The following is a 22,805-nucleotide window of genomic DNA, read 5'->3' as shown; positions in this document are numbered from 1 at the left end:
TAAGGATTTTATTTATTCATGAGAGACACAGAGAGAGAGAGAGAGAGAGAGGGGCAGAGACACAGGCAGAGGGAGAAGCAGGCTCCATGCAGGGTGCCCGATCGATGTAGGACTCGGTCCCCGGACTCCAGGATCAGGCCCCGGGCCAAAGGCAGGTGCTAAACCACTGAGCCACCCAAGGATACCTTAGGCTCATTTTTTAAGAATATTTTTGCTAACTGATAAACACTGTGGATAATACATTGTAGCAACACTAAATTCTGTTATGTTTTTCTGAAAACTTTGATGTTTCTCCTAACAGATGGTTAACTTGTCGGACCCAAACTAAAAATATAGAAATTTTGCCTGAAAGTTGGATTTTGTTTAGGGGTTGGGGGAGGCCAGCAGTGTTTTGGTTTATTTTAAGAGAGGGCAAGATTTTATTTTATTTTATTATTTTTTTTTATTTTTTTTTTATTTTATTTTATTTTTTATTTTATTTTTTATTTTATTTTATTTTATTTTATTTTTTGAGGGCAAGATTTTTTTTTTTTTTTTTTTTTGAGGGCAAGATTTTAATTATGCTTTTTGGGTATCTTGCTGTCTCCCCTGCTTTAATAAAATAGATGTTAATCATATCATTATTCCCTTTATTTAATATGCCATATTTTCTCTTGCTTGCTTTCAAGATTTTCTCTTTATTTTTGGTATTTAGCAGTTTGCCTACAATGTTCCTAATAATGGCTTTCTTTTTTATTTATTCTACTTGGAAGTCACTAATCTTCTTGGATCTCTAAGCCAGTTGTTTTTTTGTTTGTTTGTTTTGTTTTGTTTTGTTTTTTAACCAAACAGGAAATGTTTTTGACCACGATTTCTTCAAATATTTCTTTGTCTCTTTCTCTCTCCCCTCTACCTGTGGGATTCCAACTAAGGCAGGAGCTATGCAGAGATACAAAAAGCCTTCTGTCAAAAAAGTAGCAAACTTGCAAATTTCACCCACTGCAGTTTTATCTTTCAAAGGCTGTCTCCCATTTGGTTTGCATGGCTTTGCTGACCAGCTTCCCTGTGTACTCACATCTGTCAGCCAGGTATGGCTGGCACAATTCATACTCTAACTTTGGGTTTTAGCTCTTTTAAGTTTTAGCTTACTCAGTTCCAGGATTTTCCTCCTAAAGTCCAAGTTGTTTCCCAATCCTCAACTTTGTTCTCTGATACCTCAAGCCAGTATGGTGGTGATTTTTCTATCCCTGGGGTAATCCGAGAAGCACCTTGTTCAGAAAGCCACAGATTCACAATTCTTATCCACTACTTACTTACTTCAAAGAATAAACTCTCCCTGATTTCTGCTTCTTTTTTGGTCTTAGTGTTTAGTCTTTTACCAGTGCTTTCAAATCATTTTGGTTTTTTAAAATTTCCTCCAAGTTTTATCATTGTTATCTGTGGAAAGGTTCATTCACCTTGCCAATTATCCATTACCTAAAGTAGTAGTCCCCTGGTTTTTAAAAAAAAGTCTCCCAGACTTGAATTTGTAATTTTATACATTATAAAATGTTAATTATTGGTAGCACTATATTAGAAAATGGAATAAACTACCTAAAATAATGGAAAAGTTCCAAATTCTATAGATTTGCATATAAACACAGATAAATGTATAATTTCCTCATGCAGCCTATGTTGTACTTGGGTACCCGCCTTCCTATTCTTTACAAAACTGGAATGCCAAAAAAAAAAAAAATTGAATGCCTTCAGGACTGGTGCTGTCAGACTGAAGGTCACGAAAATCAACGAAACAAATAAATGACTTGCCAACTATTTAGAAGTTGAAAATAATTAATTTGAACTCCCAAAAAAGATTTGTAGGTGGTTTTAAATAATGTCTCATGGATTAAAAGATTTAGAAAAGGCAGATAAGTAATTAAAATGAAGACTTTGTATACCTTTTAGAAACAACAACAATAATTAATGTTAACACTTCAGGATGATCTTTTTAAAATGAAATACTTACCTTTGTTCTTTCTAAAATGAGAGAACATTTTAATTGTATTTTTCAAAATGCATCACACATTTTCTTATACCAAAACAGCAGAAATAAGAACTGAAGAAAGAATCCACAACATTTGCTTTCAGAAATTCTATTTAACATTCTTTCACTTATAATTGGATACTAAAATTTCATGGAACTTTAATCACAAAACTGTGAAATTAACAAAGTAAATGTATGGTGATTTGTAAAAAAGCTCAAAATATAAGTAATTTAGGTCCATTATATGCAAATGCTGAGTTGGGCTTTGAGTATTCTGAAAGATCTATTTTCACTTAGCAGTAGCCAAATAACTATAATCCCACAATAGGCAAAAGAATCATTTTCATTCAGAGTGAGTATAACAAATAGAAAAGAGGAAATGGAAACCAAGGGCATCTTTTCACACTAATTTTATTTTAAAAAAAAAAGAATATCCATTATGATTCTCATTCTTCCTTAAGCCAAAACATTAATGTGGTGGCTTTGCTCCAAATCAGACAGTAAAGTCTGATAGAACTGCAATCAAACTAAGTGGATTAAGCAATGTTACACAAAAGCAACACTGCTGATGTTGAAATTCAAGCATAAGCAAACATAAAAATCAGCCAAAATTAGAAAGGGGCAGAGGAAACTTTTGGCAGTATTGGATATGGTAATTAGCTAGATTGTGTTAATGATTTCACAAATGAATATATATGTCAAAACTTACTCTATGCTTTTACAAGCAATTTTACCTCAATTAGATTTCAATAAAGCTTTTTAAAAAAATTAGGAAAAAAATCGTAACTCATTTTTAACCATCACTCAGCTACTTTAAAGACAAAACTGGAAACTAATTCAGAACCTAAAACCAAGTATAATTAACAACCTAAGGATCACAGGCAAATACTCATCCAAGTTCAAAGAAGAGGTATATCAACTTTTTCCAAAAAAAATATAGTTTCAATGGAAATATCCTAAGACTGATCATAGGATTATGTCGGTCACATTGCCTATGCAATTTATGTCCCACCCTGGTGCAGAATGCTCCTGGTTTCCATTTCCAAACAGATATGTGATGACACAGAGTTTATCAGGATTTGCAGCCTTACTGTACTTCTCTTCCTTGCACCTCTGCAGAATCTCTAAGCTCCTCTGGTGGACTGGGTGTTGGAGAAAGCTAAAACTATCCATACTTTTCAAAATTGCACATGGCGCTGTATCATCATGTCCTTAGGAAGCAAATGAAAAACAAAAAATGGAGAAAAGAAAAAGATATTATATAAGCCCAAACCAATAGATAATCAAGGACAATGCTGCCAACTATCTTAAGAATATGTAAAAATGTATCAAAAGTAATATGGGTTAAATGTGAATAACTTTTTAAAATTGACTTGAGGAAATTACACAAAAATAAAAGGAAAACATAGAGGACTTTTTTAGGTATTCAAAGTACCTCATTCAGGTCTGAAAGTGTGAGTTAATATTAAAAATTTCTGATTTAAAATAGTAGGGAAATTTCAAAACAATTTGTATGGTTATTCTTTTGTAACAGACCCATTTTTATCAGGTCTGAAATATAATTAGCATATAGTTGGCAACAATGCAAGGAACAATGATGGAACACCAAAGAGAAATATACCCAAATCAATTTACCAAAAGTTAAATAATTCTTTCACAAATTTTGCAATTTACCACACTTGTAGGAATTCCAACAAGTGTGTCAATGTTTAAAGAGCAAGAAGAAAAGCACCACAGAGCAGGAAAACCCAGCAGCACTTTGGTATTTATAAATCTGGAAAGAAAGTTGGAAAATGTACCTCACCACCACTTAGTCAAGTGAGAAAGAATCAACTATGGTGGGAAAGGGAAGAGAGCATGTTTAAGTAAGAATCAAAGCCCCAGATAAGTGCTACTGAAACAGTGAGTCACTCTAGCAATAAAGAGGATTGGGGGTCGGTCAGTACCATTAATATTAGCAACACATGGATGTAAAAGAGAATAGGCATCTCCAGGATTGGGGGTAGGTGGATATTAAGTATCATTTACTCAAAGAATATCTCTGGAATTAGGACATTTAATTCAAATTTGTGTAGGTTTGCCTTAAAAAAAACAGGGGGCGGGGGGAGTTTAACAACAGGCAGAGATAAAGGAAGCAACAATGAATAAAGTTTCATTAGTGCATTTTACTGTGTAATTAGAAATGAGATACTACCTATGAATAGTTCTCAATGCAGAATTATTTAAAAAGTTAAATAGAGGCAGACAGTTCAGTGAGGTTTGCAAAGCATGGTTTAGTCTAACTATAATTCCTTAAACTAGATGACTGGAACCAGAGACTAAGCACATACATTTTAGCTAAGAAAATGGAATCTTATGATATATCAGATAATAATGTAAATAGTAGGTTTTTTTTAAAAAAAGTAGATTTGAAAATTATTTTCATATCCAATATTTTTAAAGTAGTCTAATAAACATGATCTCATTCATCCAATGTGGAGAGCTCACAGCTACAAATTTTCAATGTTTCAAAAAGACACAAATATTATCAAGTTACCCATCATTTCTTAGTCAAATATCTCAGTAAAAATATTCTGTGCTGGGACATCTGTGTGGCTCAGTGATTGAGCATCTGTCTTTGGCTCAGGTTGTGATCCCAGAGTCCTGGGATAGAGTCCTCATCAGGCTCCCTGCAGGCTGCCTGTTTCTCCCTCTGCCTATGTCTCTGCCTCTGTGTGTGTGTGTGTGTCTCTCATGAATAAATGAATGAAATTAAAAGAAAAATTCTGTGTCCATTATCAGTAATCCTGATGGGCCGCTTGATGAAAGAATGCATAGACTCAGATTAGCCTATACTTGGTTAGTTGGTGGTGCTGGTATAAGGGGACCATTGGAGGGAAAAAAAAAAGACACTGGTAAGTTCTATTTATACTCTATCCAAATTGTAATTTTAAAGAGTTATCACCAGACTTTTAGGCTATCTTGATAATCTGCCAATCAGAAATAATTTTAAGGAAATTATAGTATTAAAATGTTTTATGTAAAAGTTCAGGATATTAAATATACTAAATTAGTAAGCAGTTTGAAGAAATCACTTGACATTACTACAGCCACTGCACTCTTTTATTTAACAAATTGTAGTAATGCCATTTGGATATGTGTAATTTTGTATTTGTGACTATTTTATCTATTATCATCATACCTACCTTATTTTTTTTTAACTTCTGTTCTTTCATTCTGCTTTCTATGCCTTCTTTTAACTCATTATTTTAGACTATAATATTATTTCCAAACCTTAAACTGCTCTTCCTCTCGTTTGCTGTAACAACTCCCTATTAAGGTGGTTAGGTTTCCTAGGATGGTTTATAAGCACATTTTCAGTGAGGGTTATTGTGCAAGGAGTCTCATAAACTCTTAAAAGACATAATAGTGTTGGTTTATGCTAGTTCCTGGTCTAGTTTTGTTACATTCTTAGCCTGGGATTAATGCACCAAAAAGATACCATAAATTCATACCCCATAGCTATGCATGATAAAGATTAACAGGGCACACTGATTTTTTTTTTAAAGGTAACTTAAGAAAAATCTATCTGAGGTCTAATACAGATTGCTAAGGTCCTTCCTGTTTCTCTGCTCAAGGCCAATGGCAGAAATTTTCAATTATCTTTTCAGTGACAGAAAAGTCCAAGCTCTTTAAAGATATGTCACCACATAACAGAATTCAATCCTAGCTGCTCATTCAAACCTTAAGGCATGGGGATCCCTGGGTGGCTCAGCGGTTTAGCGCCTGCCTTTAGCCCAGGGCGTGATCCTGGAGACTCGGTATCGAATCCCACATCGGGCTCCCGGCATGGAGCCTGCTTCTCCCTCTGCCTGTGACTCTGCCTCTCTCTCTCTCTCTCCGTCTATGATGAATAAATAAATAAATAAATCTTTAAAAAAACAAACAAACCTTAAGGAATGTCTCTGATCCTAAAGCAGTTTCTGTAATGCCAACTCCCAGCCCTTAATGGCCATTAAGGATATATCTCACACATGGTAACATCCACCAATTTCACATGTGATGAGCTTAAACAAGTATTTACATCCATGTAGTCTTCAATCAAGATGTAAAACATTTCCATTATCTCAGTAAGTTATTTCATCTCCTTCATAGCCTTTGCAGAAGCAATCAAGTTATGGTTTCTATCACTATATATTATTTTGTCTGCTCTTAAACTACATGAAATCATATACTATGCATCCTTTCATATCTGGCTTTTTTTGCTCAATATTTTTATAACTCATTATGATACCCATTATGAAAATCAGTAGTTCTGTTCTTTTTTACTGCAGAATGTTACACAGTAGGAATGTATCACAACTTGGTTACCCTTTCTTCCTGGTGGATTTTTGGGTGTTTCCAACAGGGGGCTATTAAGAATAAAGACACTATGGAGCATTCTTTTTTGGGTTTGTGTATAACTGTTCCATTGAAATATAAACAACAACAAAAAAGAAATACAAACCACATACTATACAATTCACCTATTTAAAGTGTACAATTCAATTTTTAGTATAATTCCCAAAGACTGCTGAACCATCACCACAATCAATTTTAGAATACCTTTTTTTTTTTTTTTTTTTTTTTATGATAGTCACACAGAGAGAGAGAGAGGCAGAGACACAGGCAGAGGGAGAAGCAGGCTCCATGCACCGGGAGCCCGACGTGGGATTCGATCCCGGGTCTCCAGGATGGCGCCCTGGGCCAAAGGCAGGCGCCAAACCACTGCGCCACCCAGGGATCCCTAGAATACCTTTAATATACCAAAAAGAAAACCCATCCTCATTATCTCCCAGCTTGCCTACTCCAGCCCAAGGCAAACAGTAATCTACATTCTCCCTCTACAGATTTGCCTATTCTAGACATTTCACATAAATGCAATCAGACATTTGTGATTTGTAATACATGCAATATGTGGCTTTTTGTGTCTGACTTCTTTCAGTTAACAAAATGCTTTCAAGTTTCATTCATGTTATAGAATGTACTAATACTTCATTCCTTTATATGGCAAAATTTACTCCACAGTAGGAGTATAACCACATTTTGTTTATCCATCCAACAGCTGATGGACATTTAGATTGTTTCCAGCTTTTGGCTTTCAGGAATAATGTTGCTAGGAATACTGTGTACAAGTTTTGGTTTGAACACCCATTTTCAATTTTGAGGGGCATCTACCTAAGAGTGGAATTGCAGGATAATATGTAACTATGATGAAGTTTAACAAAGAGGTTGCAGTATTTTACATGTCCACCAACAGCATACAAGGTTTCCAATTTCTCCACAGCTTTATCAATATCTGTTATTACTTATCTTTTCTTACTGTAGCCATCCTAGTAAAAGTGATGTGGTATTCACAATGGTTTCCATGTGCATTTCCCTGATGACAAATGGTGTTGAGCGTCTTTTCATGTGTTTGACTATGCATATCTTTTTTGAAGAAATATCTTTTAAGAACCTTTGCTTGTTTTTGGACTGGGCTATTAGTTTTATATTATTAAGTTATGGGAGTCTGTATATATTCTACATACCAGTTCCTGATCATGATTTACAAACATTTTCTCTTATTCTGTAAGTTGTCATTTCACTTAATATGTCCTTTGGGGACAACATTCATCCATTTCTGCTTTGGCTGCTTATGCTTTAGGTGTCATATTAAAGAATCTATTGGTATAATATATATAATGTAATAACATTTCTGGATTCCTTTATATGGGTTTTAGAATTAGCTTGTCAATTTCTGTATAAAAGTACCTGAGGTTTTTCACAGAGACTATGTTGAACCTGTAGATCAAGTATTAACATCTTAAGGCTTCTAATGCATGGACACAGGATATCTTCCCATTCATTTAGGTATTTTTCAAATTTCTTTCAACAGTGTTTTACAGTTTTCAGTGAGCAAGTCTTGTACTTACTTTGTTAAATTCATTAATAAATATTTTATATTTGTGGTGCTCCTGGAGCACTAACTTAATTTTGTTTTCAGGTTCTTTGCTAGTATGTAAAAACACAACTCATTCTGCATACCCATCTTGTGTCCTGCAACCTTAATGACCTCATTTATTACTTCTAATAGATTTTTGTCTGGATCCTTAGGATATCCTATACATAATATGTCGTCTGCAAAGAAAATGGTTTCTTCTTTTCCAATATAAATAGATGTCTTTTCTTTTTCTTGACTAATTGCTCTTACCAGAACTTCCAAGGAATGTTAAAAAGGCAAAAGCAGATATCCTTTTCTTATTTCTGATCTTGGGGGAAAAGCATTCAATCATTCACCACCAAGTATGACACAAGCTTTTGGTTTTTCACAGATACTCTTATTAAGATGAGGAAGTCCCCTTCTATTCCATTTGTTCATTGTTTTTATAATTTAAAAATGAGAAAGTGTTAGCTTTAAATACTTCATTTATGAGGTGATGATGTGATTTTTGTATTACACTGATTTGTCTTTTTTTAAGTTAAAATAATCTTCATTCCTGGGTAAATTCTACTAGATTGTGGTACATAATTCTTTTTACATATTGCTGGATTTGGCTTGCTAGAATTTTGCCACAGGTTTTTGTTGGGAGATATTGGTTTACTATTTTAATTTTTGTGAAGTCTTGTCTGGTATTCCAGGTAATACAGACCTCGCAGGATGAGAGTATTCCTTTATCTTCCATTCTTTGGAAAAGTTTATGAAGTTTTGGTGTTAATTCTTCTTGAAGTTTTTGTTAGGATTCATCTGCGAATTCACTGTTCCCTGGCTTTGCTTTGTAGAAGCTTTTTGTTGTTGTCGTTGTTACTAATTCAGTCTCTCTTGTTATAGGAGCTGGAGTTGGTTGCTTGCACCTTTCTAGGAATTTGTCCATTTCAACTAGCTTCTAATTTGCTGCCATATGAGTAGTGTAATCCTTTCCAAAAATTAGTAATTTGAGTCTTCTCCTTTTCTTGATCTACCTCAAGGTTTCTCAATTTATCTTTTCAAAGAACCTACCTTTGGTTTTATTTGTTTTCTTTACTGATTTCTATTCTCTATTTCAGATCCACTCTTTACTATATTCTTCTTATTCCTTGCTTTGGGTTTATTTCCCTCTTTTTCTAAAATCTTAAGGTAGAGCATTAGGTTATTGATTTGAGATCTTCCTCCTTTTTACTAGAGCTATTTTGAAGCTATAAATTTCCCTCTAAGCATTGTTTCAGCTGCATCCCATTAAGTTTTAGTGTATATTTTTTTCCATTCATCTCAATCTGTTTTCTAATTTCCATTGTGATTGCTTCCTTGACCCACTGGTAATTAAGAAATGTGTTGCTGAGTTTCCATATATGTCTAATTCATGGTATTTTTGTTCCTCTATTCTTTCATTACTTTCTTCTTCTATATTAAACAGACATTTTCTAGTACATTCTTACTTTTTTTGTCATTTATTTCACCGTATTATTTTTTAGTTATTTTCTTAACAAACACCAAAGGAATTATACTTAGCATCTTATAACAATTGAGTCTGGATTTAAAATTACTTAATTCCAACAGCACATAAAAATGTTTCTCTTATATAGCTCCATTCTCTTCCTCCTCCTTTATGTTGCTGCTGTCATACAAATTACACCCTTAAAACGTCACACCCATCAACAGAGTTTTACAATTACTGCTTTGTATGGTTGTCTTTTAAATCGGATTGGAGAAAAAAGTTACAAAATATAAAAAATATATTCATACAATACTTTATATTTAATATTATAGTTGCCTTCAATGACAGTTTATTATTTCATGTGCTTTCAAGTACTGTCTAGTTTCCTTTCATTTCAACCAGAAAAACTCACGGTGGTAATTCTTACAGGGCTGATCAGATAGTAATAGTTGCTCAGGGTTTGTTTATCCATGAATATCTTAATTACACCATCACTTTGAAGGGAAGCTTTGTTGAATAAAGAATTCTTTTATTTATTTAAGTTCAATTAATATAGTGTAGTATTAGTTTCAGAGGTAGTCAGTGATTCATCAGTTTTATATAATACCCAGTGCTCATTACAGCATGTGCCCTCTTTAATGTTCATCACCCAGTTAACCCTCCCAAGCCCCTCCCCTCCAGCAACCCTGTTTGTTTCCTATGATTAACCATTTCCTATGGTTTGTCTACCTCTCTGATTTAATCTTATTTTTCTCTCCTTTCCCCTATGATCCTCTGTTTTAATTCTACGTATGAGTAAGATCATATAATAACTGTCTTTCTCTGATGGACTTATCTTGCTTAGCATAACATCCTCTAGCTCCATCCACGTTGCTGCAAAGGGCAAGATTTCATTTTTGATGGCTGTGTAGTATTCCATTGTGTATATATAACAAATCTTCTTTATCTATCTATTGAAGGACATCTGGGCTTTTTCCATAGTTTGGCTATTGTGGACACTGCTGCTATAAACACTGGAGTGCAGATGCACCTTTGGATCACTACATTTGTATCTTTGGGGTAAATACCTTGTAGTGCAATTGATGGGTTGCAGAGTAGCTCTATTTTCAACTTTTTGAGGAACCTCCATACTGTGTTCCAGAGTGGCTGCACCAGCATACATTCCCACCAGCAGTGTAACAGGATTCCCCTTTTTCTGCATCCTTGCCAACAAGTCAGTTTCCTGACTTGTTATTTTTAGCCATTCTGACTGGTATAAAATGGTATCTCAGTAGTTTTGATTTGTGAATACAGAATTCTGATTGACTCTCCTTTATCTTCCTGCACTTTAAATATGTCCAGTATTGCCTTCTAGCCTCAATGGTTCCTGATGAATCAACTGTCAATCTTGTTGCGATTACTTTATACATGAATTACTTCTCTCCTCCTGCTTTCAACATTTTCTATCTCAGGATAATTTAATTATGATGCATCCAAGTTTGGATCTCTTGTAGTTTGCTGAACTTCTTAGATATATAGATTTGTCTTCTCAAATGTCAAGAGTTTTTGGCCATTATTTCTTCAAATATTCTTACTACCCCTTTTTCTGTCTTTCTGGACTGCCAAAAATTGGGGTGCTTTATGGTGTCCCACAGGTCTAAAAGCTCTGTTCATTCTTTCTTTTTTAAGATCTTATTTATTTGACAGAGAAAGAGAAAGTACAAGTAGGCAGAGTGGTAGGCATAGGGAGAGGGAGAAGTAGGCTCCCCATTGAGCAGAGAGCCCAACGTGGGGCTCAATCCTAGGACCCTGGGATCATGCCCTGATCCAAAGGCAGACACTTAACTGACTGAGCCACCCAGGATCCCCTCTGCTCATTCTTACTCATTCTTTTTTCTCTCTGTTCCTTAAAATGGATAATTTCAACTGATCTGTCTTCAAGTTCATGGATCCTGGCCTCTGCCTCTTCAAGTCTGTTGCTGATCTCTTCTAGTGAATTTCTCATATATATACATAAATTAATATTCTGTATTTGGTGAGACATTGTTCTCTTATTTTCCTTTAGTTCTTTAGATATGGTTGCCTTTGAACATATTTAAAATAGCTTAAAAGATTATATCTAATAAGTTAAAGGTCTGGCTTTCCTCAGCAATAGTTTCTATTGATTCCTTTTTTTTTTCACATATATGGGCTTTACCTTTTTCTTTTTTGCATGTCTCATAATTCTGTGTAGACAAACAGGTATTTAAAAATTGTAACGGACAGCAACTCTGGAAATCAGATTCTTTCTTGTCCCCAGGATTTGCTGTTTGATGTTATTGTTGCTATTGTTTAGGACTTTCCTGAACTAATTCTGTAAAGTTTGCTAGCTGACCAGACAAATCATTACTATTTCTTATTTTACCTCCCAGTAGGGCCACTATGTAGCTCACTCAGACTGCCAATTATACAACTCCACTAAGAACATTTTAAAGTTTTCTGATCACCATAATATACATTATGTAATTGTAACAAATTTATTCTTGAAAAGAATAGTTAAATTGAATTAGTTTTTATTTAAAAGCCTTAAATGGGGATGCCTCGGTGGCTCAGCAGTTGAGAGTCTTTGGCTCAGGGTATGATCCTGGGATCCGGGATCAAGTTCCACATCGAGCTCCCTGCATGGAGTCTGCTTCTCCCTCTGCCTATGTCTCTGCCTCTCTTTCTTTCTCTCTCTCTCTCTCTCTCTCTCTCTCTCTGTGTGTCTCTCATGAATAAATAAAATCTTTAAAAAAAATAAAAATAAAATAAACTTACATGGCACTGAGTCCCTTAATTTGGAAGGCTATAAAAAAAAGTCAGAAACTAGGTTTGCTTGGTATAAATTGTGCTTGTGTGGCTTGATGAAGAAAAGGAATGTCAAGGAATTCCATAAGAAAAATCCAAGATTTTTTAAATTTACTACCAGGGTATTTATTAGCAATTTAGCCAGCAAATTTAAACTTTTTTTTATAAATTTAAATTTAAAAAATAAATTTAACATTGAGTGGTATATCTTGGCAAATTGAATTTAAACAAAAAATTCTTTAAAATTTTGAAGTATTTTATAAAGCTACTCTCAAAGGAACTGAAAATATATTGTATGTCTGCAGTCTACATCTTCTTTCTTCATTAAAGTATTATCTCTGACTTTCTATTCTCATTCAAAATGTGAACTTGACTACCTTCTGCCTTCCATATATTCTACTTCTACTTAAATAATCTCTAATTCCTATTTCATTTTCATGCCTGCATACTATTTATGGTCATTAAACATTCTGAATCTACTATTTATCCATTTTCACAATTATTGTTAGGTTTTATTTTGCAATGCTACAATTTTCTTATTTTATGGCATCCTTATATCCTAAATCCATCAGAGAACAGTAGGTGGTGAGAGATATAGATGAAGCAAAAGTGCTAAATACTGGCACTGACAGCAATATACTATAATACAATTATTTCCTGTAACAAATCTGTTCATCACTGCCTCAAAATACAAATGAATTATTGTTTTTTTTTTCTGGACAAAAAGTGAAATTTAAAGTTTATCCAATGAGACTTCTGGGTTGTTGGTAATATTCTACTTCTAAATCTAGGTGGTAGTTCCAGGATGTTTCCACTTTGTGGTAATTTTACTGAACTATATATTTTTGGGGGCACACTTTTCTATATGTATATCAAACATATTCAAAAAGTCTATTATATGGATGCTGTATGCTAGCCAGAAAGAAAACCTAGATTACAAAACAAGAAGAATCTAGAAATGGTCAAAGTAGAAATAACACAGTATCATTCTATTGATCATTAATAACATTGTATCTTTGTATCAACTGATAATAATAAACATACAACTATCTTTCACATATAATATTTTAAATGTCAAAGGAACACACAAACAATGTGAATAATCTTTACAGAAAGCAGTGTTTTCAATAGTAAATACAAGAAAAGTTTCTTCTCTTAGTTATATCTTAACAGGATACTTAGCAATCTTTAAAGTTTTCAAAATTGATAAATTCATTGTAATAAACAAAAATGTGTCTTAAATTAAAACTTTTCCTTAAAGCTTTTTACAAAGAGAGTCTCTCAGAAATAATTCTGTAAAGGCAAAGCAGGTTTAATTAATAAATAAATAAAAATTAAATATTCCTTTGATTTAAAAAAAAAAAAAACTATTTCTCCCTATCTACAAAAGCCCAGTTAATACATATTATAATCTGAAAAACAGAAGCAAAGTTCCATTAAGCTTTTTCCTCTCATTTTAGAAATACAATCTCCCAAATACATGTATTCATTTGAAATATGTAAAAGCTAAACTTAAAAGTTTTACTGCTCATACACATGCCAAAAAGCCAGAGAATTAAATCTGGGAGTCCTGAAAGCACAGATGTGCCCTAGTGCAGTTCTACTGAAGTTTCTCCAGACAGGACAATTATTTTAAATAGCTACATATATATTAGAAAATCCTTACTAGTGGCAATGGTCTAAGGCTAGAACTACAGAAAGCAACAGTGTGATTTCCATTAGGTAACAAGTGCTTATGAAGGTGCCTTCCCACAGCCTATAAACTACGATATTTTATGATTTATGGGGATAGAGACACAGTAAAAGTATCCTGCCCCATTCCTTTCCAAATTTCAAAATAAAATTTAATGAACTGAGTTAAGAATAGAAGGAAAAGAAAATTAACAGTCTTAAATAGATACATGCATTATTATCTGGCTTTGCCCGCAGTTTGAAAAAAACCACTAATAGTCACAAAATCAGTCAAGGAAAGAAATGAAACTTGATTGATTACTGAAATTAGCCTATCTCCACTAGACAACACTACCTCCATCCCAATTTTTCTATTCCCTGATTTATGTTGCCACATTAAATTATGTTTCATCTGTATAAAACCTATTACATAAAAAGAAAATAAAGGTATCAATATTTAAGTCTATATAAGTAAATGGTAAAGTATTATTTCATTCTTTGTTTAAAAAATTTACCAATGTCTTACTAAGTGCCTATTAAACATCAGGTGCTTTATATACATTACTCCTCTCAGTATTTATTAATAAAAATGTACCAACACATATATACACACAATTCACTTAACTCGATCATATGAAGTATACTAGAACTAATCAGACCTCAAAATGATGTTAGGATATGGCCAAGAAGACAGAAGAGAACAAAATTATTATGTCTCTACTCCTTAAGAGGGGTAAATAATTAAAAGATGAAGTATGGGAGAATACTAATATCTACTGCTTACCAGTTTTTCTCTGAATGTGTCTTTTCCCAGCTTCCCTGAAAGCAATCACGGCTCTGAAAAAAGCTCTGAGAACTGCCCATCGGAAAACAGCTACAGGATCAATTCCAATCATCCCAGAGATAAATGCACTCTTGCTACTTCTTAGAAGAGCTACAATGTCAGGGCGCATATGATCTGTATTTTTTTCCCGGAAATCCTACATGAAAAAAGTACCAGTGTTATTTTTGAAAAAATTATTAAACCAAAAAGATAATGGGTGACATCTTTGAAAAGTAGCTAAAATAAGGACTTAGAAGCGATTTCTGTTCTAGGTAGCTAACTGGACCAGTTATCTTCTATAAAGTCCCATCCAACCCTAAAACTATTAAATTCTATAACACATTTAAATGACAGTGAATATTCTACAATTTTATTGCAACTTGTTAAATAGAGAGCCTCTCTGAAGGGGTATCACATAAAATGACCAGACAGCTGAATAACAAAAAGGAGCTGGACATAAGACGAGAAAAGAGTTCCACAGCACAGAGAACACGACACCTACTACCTATATAGGTGGCGATGAGTTGGACAAGTTAGGAGACAAGCAGTAAGACCAGGGTTTGAAACATTCTGGGCAAGGATGAGAGTGATGGAAGATTTGGCAAATAAATAGGTTATGTAAGCCTAAGTAAGGAGTTTGTGGATTTTACTCAAGTATAAAGGAAAGCCAATGGAAGCTACATGATTTTTTTTATAAATACCACTGGATGCTGCAGACGGAATGAATTTAGACAAAGAATTGAAAAAGGGAGACCAGCTATTGCAATATTCCAAATAAAAGTTAATGGTGACTTAGACTACATTGGTGGTAATAGATAAAGGGAAAATAGTTTTATTATATTTGGGATATGTTTTGGAAGTCAGGCAAAGAATTTGCTGGTGTGTTAGAGCATGGTGAGAGAATAAGGATATAACAAGATTAACAACTATATTTTGGGTTTAAGTAACTAAGTGGAGGTGCCATACTGATATGGAGAAATCTAGAAAAACAGAGGTTTAGAGATAGGAAATGAGATCAAGAGATCAGTTTTGTGCAAGTAAAGATTAAGATGGTGAGGATAACAACAGTAGCAAGTAACATTTATTCAAAGGTTACTGTGACACTCTTCTAAGCATCTTATATGTGTTGTCTCATTTAAGCTCATTTCATCCACCTAACAACTCCTTGAGATGGATATTATTCCTATTTTATACATGAAGAAACTCAGTCATGGAGAGGCTAAGTATCTTGGCCCCTGTCACACAGTAAGCAGAACAGGGGATCAAAGAGGGCCACTCATAACCACTATACTCTATCTGCATACAGACATCAAGTAGGCAGATGAATATATGTGTCCGTGAGTCCTACACATACTTCAGAAAATACATGTATTACCTAAGGACTATAAATAAGCAGAACAAACCATCTGCCACTGAGGGATGGAGGGAATAAAATAGAAGAAAATGGGTTAAAATACCCCATAAAAAGACAAAGAGAACAAAAAGCTTACACTCATGGATGAAGATTCCAGACTGATATGTACAGTCTAGGCATTTGGCTATAACCACACCCAGATGAAAGGATTAAAAGTTGGTAAGTAAAATCATTCAGATTTGGTACCACTCCACAGAACAGCTCTAACTCAGAAGTCTATGAAAAGCATGCCTAGTATGATGTTTTCCAGAAGGCAGTTTGGACTCTTTTAGGGGTTTCCTTTCTTATTCTTTGTTCTCCTGGGAACAAGGGAAAAGGGGAAACAAGCCAAAAATCTTGGTCTTTGGCTTGTCCCTAAACACCCTTTGAGCAAAAGTATGTATCATAAAAGTTAGTAACTGATTAAGAATTTCTAAATCCAAATCACCACCACCAATATCAGCAGCTAATACACATCAAGGGAAAATGTCAGGCACTAATTAAGCAATATACGTAACTTAACTTGTTCAATTCTAACAATTACTTAATAAAGCAGAATAATTATAAACCATACTTTACTGATAAGTAAATAGAAAGTAAAGAAGCTTGCCAAACAAAAGTCAAGCATAAGAAAGTACTACAGGAACTGAAACATGTGTCTGTTCTACACCAAAGACCATCCCATCCTATTAATACCTATACTGTACGAAAGTAAAATTCTAGAATTCTTTCCCATGATGACTGTCAAATGTTGATGGAGACCTTTTCCAAATGTACTGGTCTCATCTGTCTTCACATTTTCAGATTTCTAAGTATATTTCATAAACTAATCATACTCTTCTTGAAAATTTTCTCTTGGTTTCTATTAACAATATATTTTGGGATTTACTACTTTACTTACCTTTTATGCTGCCCATTCTTAGTCCCTACTGCTGGTTCCATATTTGAAATTCTTAGGGTCTTAGGGTCTGGTCTTACATACTCTTAACTCAGTCATCTTACATCAGGTAATCTCAAAAACAGTAATGGCTTTAAACATTATCTATATGATGAGGTCCAAATTTCTATTTCTAGCTGAGATCCATTTGTGCATCATAAAGGTATCTCAAATTTAGAATGTATAAGATTAGTATTACTTAAAATGTTTAGAAGCATTCGCCAGTGAAACCATGTGGGCCTGGAATTTCCTTTGTGGGAAAGTTTCAACTGCTGATTCAAATTATTTAACAGAAATAGAAGTCTCAGGTTTTCCTGTAATTCTGATATCAGTTTTGATGATGTGTATTTTCCATGGAACTTTCCATTTAATCTATGTTGTCAAATTTCCATTTAATCTATGTTGGCAAAATATATTCAGATCCTTCTAATATCTGTTGAGCATGTAGTTAAGTCTCCTTTTTCGAGGCACCTGGATGGCTCAGTGGATGAACATCTGCCTTTGGTTCAGGTTGTGATCCCAGGGGTCTTGGGATTGAGTCCTGCATCAGGCTCCCTGCAGGGAGCCTGTTTCTCATTTTGCCTATGGCTCTGCCTCTCTCTGTGAGTCTCTCATTAATAAATAAGTAAAATCTTTAGGAAAAAAAAAAGTCCCCTTTTTCTTTTCTGATTATCTGTATTTTTAAGTTTTTTTTCTATTATAGATTATTCTCTATCATCTTTTATTATTTTCTGTTATCTTTTCAAGGAACTAATTTTTGGCTTCGTTAATTTCTCTCTATATGTCTGCTTTCTATTGCATTAATTTCTAGTCTTCCCTTTATTATTTCCTTTTAATTTGGGGGGGGGTTGATTTGCTGATCTTTTTTCAGCTTCTTGAAATGGAAGTTTAATCACTTTCAAACATTCTTCCTAATATATGCATTTAAACTTATAAACCATTGCTTTAAATGCATCCTACCAATTGCTACAGATTCTGCAAATTTTGGTATGTTGTATTTTCATTAATGCTCACTTTAATATTAGCATTGTGGGCAGCTCGGGTGGCTCAGCGGTTTAGTACCACCTCCAGCCCAGGGAGTGATCCTGGAGACTCTGGATCGAGTCCCACATCAGGCTCCCTACATGGAACCTGCTTCTCCATCTGCCTATGTCTCTGCCTGCGTCTCTCTCTCTCTCTCTCTCTGCTTCTCCCTCTGCCTATGTCTCTGCCTGCGTCTCTCTCTCTCTCTCTCTCTCTCTCTCTCTCTCTGTGTATCTCATGAATAAATAAAATATTTTTAAAAATAAAATAAAATTAGCATTATAATTGTGATTTCTTTTTTGATTCATGGTTTACACAGAAGAATTATTTTTAATTTCTAAACAAAGACTGTCTACCTATCCTTATGACATGCCAAGTTGGTCAGTTTTCCATAATGCTGTTCAATTTTATTACTGATTTTGTGTCTTATTCAGTTAGTTACTAATTTTATATTATAAAATCTAAAATATTATAGATTTTAATATATAATCTACAACTAGATGGATTTTTCTAGTTCTACTTTTGTTCTCTCTTTGGTTTTTATATATTGAATCAAATCATTAGGTACATACAAGTTTTTTTTTTTTAAGATGTTATTTATTTATTCATGAGAAACAGAGAGAGAGGCAGAGACACAGGAAGAGGGAGAAGCAAGCTCCATGCAGGAGCCTGATGCGGAACTCAATCCCGGGACTCCAGGATCATGCCCTGGGCAGAAGGCAGGTGCTAAACCGCTGAGCCCCCAGGGATCCCCATAGTTAATACAACTTTTGAGGATTGTGTCTTCCTATCAAACTGGCCCCTTTTATTATTATGAAATGTGCCTCTTTATCTTTAATAATATTTCTTGACTTAAAGTTTACTTTGTGTGATAATAATTTATTTTAGTTTGGGTTTGCATGGCATATATTTTTCTATCCTTTTACTTTCTATATATATTTTTTTCCATCCTTTTACTTTCAACCTATCTGATAATAAGCATGAATAATCACAGGCCCAAGTGTATATATTGTATGATTCCATTTCTCTGAAATGTAATAACAAGTAAACTAAGGATAAATGAGGATAGTGGTTACCTCTAAGTGACGGAGAATGAGCTGGGAAGGGGCGTAACAGAAATCTGTACACTTTAGATTTATGCACCTCATTGTATGATTTTAAAACTCAAGTTTTCTTGTTTTTATTTTATTTTTTTTTATTTTTATTTATTTATGATAGGCACACAGTGAGAGAGAGAGAGAGAGAGGCAGAGACACAGGCAGAGGGAGAAGCAGGCTCCATGCACCGGGAGCCCGACGTGGGACTCGATCCCAGGCCTCCAGGATCGCGCCCTGGGCCAAAGGCAGGCGCTAAACCACTGCGCCACCCAGGGATCCCCTCTTGTTTTTATTTTAAACTGCATTTTTAAAATCTTTTTTTTAATTGAGATATAACTGACATGTAATGTATAAGGTGTACAATGTGTTGATTTGATACATTTTTATACTGCAATATGATTACCATTATAGCATTGGCTAATACCTCCATTGGGTCATATAATTATCATTTCTTTTCTGTGGTGAGAATATGTAAAATCTGTTATCGTGGAGACAAACCATAAGAGACTCCTAATCATAAGAAACAAACTGAGAGTCCCTGGAGAGGACAGATGTGGGGCGATGGGTAACTAGGTGATGGACAATAAGGAGGGCATATGATATAAACGCTGGGTATGGGATCCCTGGGTGGCGCAGCGGTTTGGCGCCTGCCTTTGGCCCAGGGTGCGATCCTGGAGACCCAGGATCGAATCCCACATCAGGCTCCCGGTGCATGGAGCCTGCTTCTCCCTCTGCCTGTGTCTCTGCCTCTCTCTCTCTCTGTGACTATAATAAGTAAATTAAAAAAAAAAATTTTTTTTTAAAAAATAAAAATAAAAAATAAACGCTGGGTATTATGTGACTGCTCAATCACTGACTTCTATCTCTGAAACCAATAATACATTATGTGTTAATTAAATGAATTTAAATAAAGAATTAAAATTTAGGGATGCTTTGCTCAGCAGCTGAGTGTCTGCCTTGGGCTCAGGACATGATCCTGGAGTCCCGGGATCCAGCCCTGCATTGGGCTTCCTGCATGGAGCCTGCTTTTCCCTCTACCTATGTCTCTGCCTCTCTCTGTGTGTGTCTTTCATGAATTAATAAAATCTTTTTTAAAAATTAAGAAAAATTTAAAATCTATAATATAATCATATAAGCTAATCAGACTGAAAAATCATCATGCATATACATATGGCAATGATTTTTTAATATGGTAGTATTTCATAATGAAAAATATATGTTGGGATGACTAGAAATATGTAAACAAATGTTTATATATAATATATAAATAAGTATGGTAGAATAAAATATTATGAAACCATTTCAGAGAAAATTATATGTACAATATACATCAACAAGCTTAAGGAATATATAAAAATAAATATTATACTAAAATTAATATGGTATGCCTGGGTGACTCAGTGGGTAAGCGTCTGCCTTTGGCTCAGGTCATATTCCAGGGTCCTGGATCGAGTCCCACATCAGGCTCCCCATGGGGAATAAATAAAATCTTTAAAAATAAAATAAAATTAATATAAAACTATTTCCCAGAGGGACACCTGGGTGGCTCAGTGGTTTAGTGCCTGCCTTTGGCCCAGGGCATGATCCTGGGGTCCCAGGATCGAGTCCCACAGCAGGCTCCCTGCGTGGAGCCTGCTCCTCCCTCTGCCTGTGTCTCTGCCTCTCTCTCTCTCTCTCTCTCTTTCTCTCATGAATAAATAAATAAAATATTTAAAAAAATATTTCCCAGGAAATGTAATCAAAACTGAATGGTTTTTGTTTTTTGTTTTTTTTTTATTCATGATAGTCATAGAGAGAGGAGAGAGAGGCAGAGACACAGGCAGAGGGAGAAGCGGGCTCCATGCCAGGAGCCCGACGTGGGACTCGATCCCGGGACTCCGGGATCGCGCCTTGGGCCAAAGGCAGGCGCTAAACCACTTAGCCACCCAGGGATCCCCAAAACTGAATGGTTTTTATAAACATTTTGCTATTTTTGAAAATAAAATTGTATTTTAATATAAAAATATGTATACAAAAAAGAAAAAATTACCCAGGAGTCCACAGTTTCCCATTTTTCTATTGATTTATCTGTTTCTTAATAATCTGTGAGAGTTCTTCATCAATTCTCAATACAATTCTTTCACATTGGGAGTGTCTCCAACTCTGTGGTTTGTACTTTCATTCTCTTAATGTAGTGGTTTGCTTAATGAACTGTTCCCAAATTGATTAAATCCAATTTATCAATGTTGTTTGGATGTTTTTGGCCCCCTGTTTAAGAAAAATTTCCCTACTCTACCCAATGTATTTTTCTAGAATAGATGCTGTCCACTACTCACATGTGAGTACTGAGCCCTTGAAATACAGCTAGTACAAACTGAGACATGTACTAAGTGTAAAGTATGCACTGGATGTTGAGGACTTAGCACAAAGTAAGTTAATATCTCAAAATAAGTTAAATATCTCAAATAAGTTTATATTAATCCTTACATGTTAAAATAATATTTTGATTACTTTGGGTTAAATATATTGTTAAAACTGAAAAAATTAAATTCAAAAATAAAATCTAGCTTCTTAAGAAGTTTGAGGACAATGCTATTATCACAATGTTAATTACAATCGCAATCCTGTGCATTAGATCTCCAGAACTTATTCATCTTCTAACTTTGCCCAAAATTTCCTCTACTCTCCCACACCCCCCAAGCCCTAGGAATCAACATTCTACTCTTTTATTTTTAATGTTTGTTCTAAAATCTGTGACTTTCTGTTTTTTTCCATCTCGGGAAATAGCATCTCAAATTCACTCATCAGCTAAATCAGAAATCTGTTACTCAATCAGGTTCTACTGATTATAACTCCAAAATATATCTCATAATCAGCTACATTTCCTCCATCTCCACTGCCACCCCTGTAGTTCAGTTTACCTTAATATTTCACCTCAACTATTTAAAAAAGCTCCTAATTGATCTCCTAGCTTCCACTCTCATCCTCTGCTGCTGCTTCTCCTCAAAGTAATCAAAGCAATTTTTTAAAAACACAAAAACTTGTTTAAAATCTTTTCATGGTTCCCATAATAATTTCAACAAAAATCAAACTCCTTTAACTTGCCTAAAAGCCATGAAGAATTAACTTGCTATCCATTCTCTAAAATCATTTCATGCCACTATCTCCCTTGCTTACCATAATCTAGTTACACTGGCCTGTTTTCAATTATTTTAACATATTAATTCTTTCCTATCTCATCGCCTCTAGAATATTCATCATCTCAACTCCTCACCAAAGTTAACACTTGCTTTGGGTTAACTCTCAAAATTTAAGTTCTCAGAGAAATATTCATGGATCTTCAAATTCAAAATCCACCATTTCACTACCTTCTCTCCTAGAATCCATTCATTTATCTATAGCAATAGCCCACTCATCTATATTATACACACACACACACACACAATCAAATCATTTAGCACCAAATCATTCCAAACAGCAAGCACAGGGTCTAACACATAGTCTGTACTTAACAGACTCTTCCAAAATAAGTCAATCAGTAACGAATGAATGAGTAAGTGATTTTAGTTATGACTCTCACCTCAAGACCCAAAGAAAAACATTGCTCTACCAGTCTCCACACCATCACTGCCTTGCCTGGGAAATTATCTTAAAACACATGCT

At 34.5% G+C, this 22,805-nt stretch overlaps 1 protein-coding gene across 1 annotated transcript in view; it reads right to left on the bottom strand.

Moving 5' to 3' along the window:
* LOC140597499 (unconventional myosin-IXa-like) overlaps positions 1 to 15,040 on the bottom strand; it is a 28,626-nt gene extending 13,586 nt beyond the window's left edge. Inside the window, exons 1-2 of the mRNA XM_072746092.1 lie at positions 14,675 to 15,040; positions 3,094 to 3,213 (exon numbers count right to left, since the gene is read on the bottom strand). Of these exons, the coding sequence (XP_072602193.1) occupies positions 3,094 to 3,213; positions 14,675 to 14,843 (289 nt within the window). The 5' untranslated portion in view covers positions 14,844 to 15,040. The remainder of the gene's footprint in view (positions 1 to 3,093; positions 3,214 to 14,674) is intronic.
* Between the last annotated feature and the right edge of the window lie 7,765 nt (positions 15,041 to 22,805).

This window comes from Vulpes vulpes, unplaced genomic scaffold, assembly GCF_048418805.1.
Source record: "Vulpes vulpes isolate BD-2025 unplaced genomic scaffold, VulVul3 u000000728, whole genome shotgun sequence".
In the NCBI taxonomy this organism is placed as follows: Eukaryota; Metazoa; Chordata; class Mammalia; order Carnivora; family Canidae; genus Vulpes; species Vulpes vulpes.
This window is presented reverse-complemented; position numbering and strand designations above follow the sequence as displayed.